This window comes from Littorina saxatilis, linkage group LG4, assembly GCF_037325665.1.
Source record: "Littorina saxatilis isolate snail1 linkage group LG4, US_GU_Lsax_2.0, whole genome shotgun sequence".
Classification (NCBI taxonomy): domain Eukaryota; kingdom Metazoa; phylum Mollusca; class Gastropoda; order Littorinimorpha; family Littorinidae; genus Littorina; species Littorina saxatilis.
The window spans coordinates 40729683-40737027 of NC_090248.1; the positions used below are offsets into that span (position 1 = coordinate 40729683).

At 39.7% G+C, this 7345-nt stretch overlaps 1 protein-coding gene across 1 annotated transcript in view; it reads right to left on the reverse strand.

Moving 5' to 3' along the window:
* The window catches only part of LOC138964736 (protein DD3-3-like), a 52619-nt gene extending 45385 nt beyond the window's left edge, over nt 1-7234 (reverse strand). The window contains exon 1 of the mRNA XM_070336776.1: nt 6886-7234. Within this exon, the coding sequence (XP_070192877.1) occupies nt 6886-6971 (86 nt within the window). The 5' untranslated portion in view covers nt 6972-7234. The remainder of the gene's footprint in view (nt 1-6885) is intronic.
* Nucleotides 7235-7345: the final 111 nt, after the last annotated feature.

Here is a 7345-nt window from a genome sequence, read left to right on the forward strand (position 1 = left end):
TTTGTCGAAGATTGCTTTGCCAAAATTTCAATCAATTTAATAGAAAAATTAGGGTGTGACAGTGCCGCCTCAACTTTTACAAAAAGCCGGATATAACGTCATCAAAGGTATTTATCGAAAAAATGAAAAAAAGGTCCGGGGATATCCTACCCAGGAACTCTCATGTAAAATTTCATAAAGATCGGTCCAGTAGTTTAGTCTGAATCGCTCTACACACACACAGAGACACACACACACACATACACCACGACCCTCGTCTCGATTCCCCCCTCTATGTTAAAACATTTAGTCAAAACTTGACTAAATGTAAAAAGAAGTCATTATTATCAGCTTTTGTAAGACAAGAACAATTTCAGGCTCACTAAAATCCAATTTAGACCCATCATGTTTGAATGATGTTATATGTAACAATGAAAACATTGGAGACATGATGCCTGTGTATCATAAGTAGGTTATCAGATAGGAAACTCACACTCTTTGCCCTAAATACTTAAGCTAATTATCTGATTACAACTGTCACGATTCGCAGCATCTTAACAGGATACAAACTGTCACGATTCGCAGGCTTTGTACACATACCGTAAAATCCCCAGCAAACGCCCAACCCCCCTCCGCACAGATTTCGGGTAAAAGTAGGGGGTGGGCGTTTGCTTTGCAAGATAAAGTGTCATCACATTTTCACGAGAAAAAAAAAGGTGATACAACCATGTGATTTGTGCAATTTTAATGAAAAATAAACACATCGTTTGTTTACATAAATTAAGATCAACGATCTGTGAAAGAAAAAAAGAAGAAAAAAAAAGAACATCAAGTGACCTTGATTCTTTAAATTCTCAGAATAACGTCAGCACAAACACAGTTTCTTCTCTTGTTTGGAGATCTGGTAGGGTTAATGATCGTGGGCTCATTCTAGTCCTTCGAAGTCAACATGATCGTCTTCACTGTCGTCTCCACTCTCAGCTTCTTCTGGAGCAAATCCATTGCCGTGATTGCGGGCAGGATAGCGCCGATTTCATCTGGAAACCACTCAAGTATTTCATCTGGAAACCACTCAAGTATTTCATCATCTTGGGAACCGTCCATGGCGTTTGAAATTGCGCACCTGAGAAAGGACGTAACGATCGTTTCAGGTCGTATGTTCTCCCACGCCCTGCTGACTCAGTTGATGACGTCTTGCCTTCTAGGCTGCTTGAGGTTGCCAGCAGCTGTCGGTGGTCTTGCTTCTCTCAGTCCACTCAACCCAGCAGTCTCTGATGCCATCTTTAAAAGGTTTGGCCTATAAGAACACGCTGAATCCAGGTCAAGAGGGTGTTCCTCGTCATCCATCCATTTGTGGATGCATACAAACGCACATTGTCTGCTACTCTCAACTGGGGTAGGACGCGAGGTGGAATGTGTCCGTTTCTCTCCCGAAAAAACAACCAAAAATCCGGGGTGGGCGTTTGCTAGGTAGTGACCCCTCTGCACAACTTTTGGCCCAAAGTGGGGGGTGGGCGTTTGCTAGATACTGGGCGTTTGCTAGGGATTTTACGGTAATTACCAACTTAACTCTTCACCATAACCTTCCCAGCCACCACTTATCTTTGCTCCCACTTATCAGCATAACCTAATTAGGGCATAGAATATCAGTTACAAAATATTTACTGGATGACCATACTATAGTTACTACCTACACTTCGCGTGAACAGCAGTTCAAGATATGTTAATTACTGTTTGTGTTACGTATGCAAATCATTACATCATCCAACATCATCCAACTTGTACTAATTTTGTTCCCTCTTAATTTGCTTTTAAACCAATTTCAAGATTGTAAAAGCATGGTGTTGCTTTAAGACTTTATTCAATAGAGAGAGAAAAAAAAGTAAGTTACAGACATTTCTGATCAGCAATTCAATAAGGGGAATTAAACTTAATTGCTATCCTGAATTAATATTAATATAGATCTGTTTTGCTAGTACAGTAGAACCTGCCCTGGCGAACACCTATCGATAACAGTTACCTATACCCACTAAGACACCCCAAAGGATCCCCGAAGAGTTGGGTTTTTTTCTGTGTAAATAATTCCCCTTTTCATAGCGACCACCTGTCTGTAAAACCAAGCATGTTTGGTCTGTCCCTTGGGTGGTTGTTTTAGACAGGTTTGACTGTACATTCTTCAAAAACACAGTGTATATATATATATTAATTTCAGAAGATATCTAAGAGTAATTCAGATCCCTTACTTCACTTCCTTAGCAAGAATCTTTCAGAACACTGTTGAACATCCGCCGCATGTACAAACTTTCCTGGACTCATTAACGAGGAAAAGATATGGAAAAAAGCAAGGAAAAAAATCAACTATGCGATCATTATCATCAAAATGTTACAAAGTATTAAAATCATCTCTTAACTATCAAGTTACAGTTATAAAAGATCCTCTGACGAAACAGTCATCAAAAGGACACACAAATATCTACTTGTATTTAACCATTTATTCTGATAATTATAGTGACTCTCAATGAGTGGGTAGACATTTCTGTCACAGTTGTCAACAATTTACTCTGGAAAGAAAAATGCGTCTCAGGCACACTAGCTGTGACCGTAGGCGTTGCAAATCTGAATTATATGCATTTATATTCAACGCCAGTCAAATCCCATTGTTTGCGCTACGGGGTCAACACAAAAGAATTGTTTGTAATTGAAGCTGGCCATTTTATTCATGTGGTCTTGATCATTCTACTGACTCACTGAGGCTGTTTGGTGGCTTTTATAATATACAGTAGTTGTTAGTGTTACACTCTGTAAACAAGTTTGATTGAAAGATAGTTTCTAAAATACTTCTTTAATTTACACATGTCGGATTCATGTGGTCTTGATCATTCTACTGACTCACTGAGGCTGTTTGGTGGCTTTTATAATATACAGTATTTGTTAGTGTTACACTCTGTGAACAAGTTTGATTGAAAGATAGTTTCTAAAATACTTCTTTAATTTACACGTCGGATCCTGGACTCATTAACGAGGAAAAGAGAAAAAAGCAAGGAAAAAAATCAACTATGCGATCATTATCATCAAAATGTTACAAAGTATTAAAATCATCTCTTAACTATCAAGTTACAGTTATAAAAGATCCTCTGACGAAACAGTCATCTAAAGGACACACAAATATATCTATTTGTATTTAACCATTTATTCTGATAGTTATAGTGACTCTCAATGAGTGGGTAGACATTTCTGTCACAGTTGTCAACAATTTACTCTGGAAAGAAAAATGCGTCTCAGGCACACTGTGACAGTAGGCGTTGCAAATCTGAATTATATGCATAAATTTATATTCAACGCCAGTCAAATCCCATTGTTTGCACAATGGGGTCAACACAAAAGAATTGTTTGTATTTAAAGCTGGCCATTTTATTCACGTGGTCTTGATCATTCTACTGACTCACTGAGGCTGTTTGGTGGCTTTTATAATATACAGACAGTATTTGTTAGTGTTACACTCTGTAAACAAGTTTGATTGAAAGATAGTTTCTAAAATACTTCTTTAATTTACACATGTCGGAGGTTTTCTTAGCTGTAAATTAACACACTTCTTCCTGCATGTCAATGTGATGTGCATGATGCATCTTATGTATTAATTATTATGGCAAATGGTAATTTTGATATGCCTGTCCCCATTTATTTTTTGAATACTAAACTAATAAATTAATTGAATAAATACATTAATTACTGAATCAATTAAATAATCAACACACTGTCTGTTTATCACAAATTCAGAGAAAGAGATCCAGAGAGAGAGAGAGAGAGAGAGAGTCAGATTCAAAATGTTATTACGAAAGGATGAAGATTTTAGGCGATGCCTAATTTTCCAACCTGTCCCTTTCAGACACATGACATTATACATTACATATATTATATTTATATAACACGTTTAAAACAGCCAAAAGAATAAATAATTTAGTAATTAACTCTGAATTTTAAATCAGGTTAAAACTAACAAAAACACTATAGTTATAAATATAATAACAAGGTTCATGCATTATAAAAATGATGATTAAGATGTGATATAAATTATAATTGTAATAGTTCTGATTTTCAAGTGTAGGGAGAGAAGTATGATTGACAAAGATATTTTCGAACATTTTCTTTAAAAGACGAAAGGGTTTGACATAAACGATCCCCAGCAAGATAAACTGGATTTATACAAATCAATGCGTGGGAGCAGTAGCGTATAGTTCAAAAGCCTGGCTCTACCAGGAGGACGCTCGAACAGGTTTTGGATGTATGATAATGAAGGTGTTTCGTGGTTGTAAATTTTGAACATAAAAAGTCACAAGTTAATTAGCATTTAAAAAGAACTGTTGTTTTAGAGGAATAATGTTTAGTTGTGTGTATTTGTCTTGAGTACAGAGAGAAAGAGAGAGGGGGACAGATCAACAGACAAACGTTCAGACAACAGTTAATTGTTGCCCATTTGGCAGTATGATATTAATAACAATAATCTTAACAACAATAATAATAATATTAATCATAATGAACTAAGCCACATGTGCACATGCTATAATTAACACCCAAAATGAAAATATCAGCCACCAATCCACATTTTTGAAGACATGCATGCAGTTTGACTGATATATACATATACTGTTCAAAAAAAGAAACGCATAGCTTGTAATATTTGGTTAATTTAGTTATATGGCTACAAGGATATCCACCAAACTGCCGAAAATGTTTATCTGGTCGTCGACCTTTCGTCCATTGCCACAAGTGAGCTCTGCACGTGACGCATGCGTTATCAGTGGCTACAATGTCAAAATTGCTCATTTGGCATGACCACTCGTCATGCTTCAGTGTAATCTCGTGAAACTCGGGGAATATTGAGCTCTCACCATGTCTTCCAAAACCCATAAAAGCGGATTGTTCGCCACAAAGAAATCAGACGACAATTCAGCGACGAAAGATGGCCCGATTGAGCAGAGAAGACCGCCAAATTGCATTGGGTCGTTTACAAGCAGGCCAAAGTCAAAGTGCAATCGCCAGGCACTTCCACGTGTCCCAGAGCACCATCAGTAGACTGTGGGTCAGGTTTCAAGCCACTGGCTCCGTTGCTGACTTGCCACGAGCGGGAAGACCAAGGGCGACAACTGCTGCTCACGACCACTTCATACGGCTCCGCCACCTCCGGAATCGTTTCCTGTCGGCCTCATCTTCTGTCCAGGCTCTCCCCGGGCCACACCGATTATCGGACCAGACCGTGCGGAACCGCCTGCATGAAGCTGGTTTGAGAGCTCGCAGACCTCACAGAGGAGCTGTCCTCATCCGCCGCCATCGCCAGAACCGAGTGCAGTGGGGCAACCAGCACCTTCGCTGGACCGTCCGGAATCACTGGAGACACGTGTGGTTCAGCGACGAGTCCTACTTCCTGCTCCAGCGACATGATGGTCGGAGGAGGGTCTACCGGAGAGTAAACGAACGTTACGCGCCCAACTGTGTGGATGAGGCACCCGTTCATGGTGGTGGAGGCGTCATGGTGTGGGGGGCGATCAATACTGCTGGAAGGAGCACCCTGGTGCACGTCCAAGGGCGCATAACTGCCCAGCGATACGTGGAGGAAATTCTGCGCCCACACGCCCTTCCTCTTCTGGCTGACCAGGATGCCATATTCCAGCAGGACAACGCTCGCCCGCACACAGCACGACTCACCACCCAGTTCCTCACCGACCACCATGTCCAGGTGCTTCCCTGGCCATCCATGTCGCCAGACATGAACCCGATAGAACACCTCTGGGATGAATTGGACAGACGTGTGCGCAGGCGAGAAGAAGCGCCGGCAAATCACCGCGATCTATTGCAGGCACTTCAGGAGGAGTGGGACACCATCCCACAGCAAGATATCCGGCATCTGATCCAGTCCATGCCCAGAAGGTGCCGGGCAGTTGTTGCTGCTCAAGGCAGTCACACCCCCTACTGACTTGACAGCCTCGGCACCCAATCGTATTGATTGACTGATTGATTTGAAGATGCAAATGAACTGTGTGTGCATTCAACTGTGTCCATACCAAATTTCAAACAAATAATCTAAATATTGGATTTTCTGTTAATTTTTTCGAAAAATAAAACAAATTTGGCAAGTAGCAACTATGCGTTTCTTTTTTTGAACAGTATATATATATAATGCTTATCACAGCATTCACACACACAGACCAATTTATACGGGTTTTGTTGTCAGTGAGAGAGAGAAAAATCTAGATATTTGTTACTGAGAGAGAGAGAGAGAGCTAAAGAGAGAGAGCAATTGTTATTAAGATATTTGTTATTACATGTACGTGTGTGTGTGAGAGAGAGAGAGAGGGCATTTGTTACATGTATACAGTATATATACTGTATTAAAATCATCTCTGACGAAATATATATTATGAGAGAGAGAGAGACAAGACAAGACAAGACAAGACAAAATCTTTATTATCGAGGGTAATAGATAAGCAAGAATATTGCTTTTTTTACATCCAGCCCTCCCCTAACATAGGGTCAACAAGAACAGAAAACAATATAATCAAAGAATTATCACATCAAACTTAATACATTATAACTGTATATATATACAGATACAAATTTAAAAAAATAAATTGTCATGCTGCATTTTAAGTACAATTTCCAAGTGTCAATTTTTAACATAACTTAATTTAGATCTGCATATATATATTATTATAATTTTGTTTAACATGAGAAACAGAGAGAGAGAGAGAGAGAGAGAGAGAGAGAGAGAGAGAGAGAGAGAGAGAACTTGAACTTGAACTTTATTACAGGAAAGATAGCATTAGGTCCGTAGGACCTTTCTTACAGCTAGTCCTGATCTAAGCAAAATGGTTATAATCGAAATGAGAGAGAGAGAGAGGGAGTTCCCACCTTGGATTGTGAAAATAAATGTCACCACTGACAAGCTTTGTGAAAGCTAGTACTAGAACACACGCACAAACGTTCAGCGGCTTCATGTCTGTCGACTCTAACAAGTGTCACAACAAAACTATTCCTCAGCGTTGACAAGGAAGACCAAAAGATCGTCTGCTACACACAAGCCTCAGACCGCGATCACAAAGTTTTGAAAAGTTCTGCCTTTAACGGTGTGATTTTGACACATCTGCCTTATTACTTGGAGTCACAAGTCGCTAGCGAGTTCCTGTTGACTTCCATTTTGGGGTAAATACAGTGAGTCACCCTCTCACGCTTGGACTTCCCACCGAGGTAGTTGACTATTGTGAAAGATGCGGAGGAATACCCCGATACCACTACCCGAAAAAGAAAGTATATCAGTTTTGCTGGAACGAACACCTATATGGAGAAACACATTCAGAAATAAAGTTTCAAG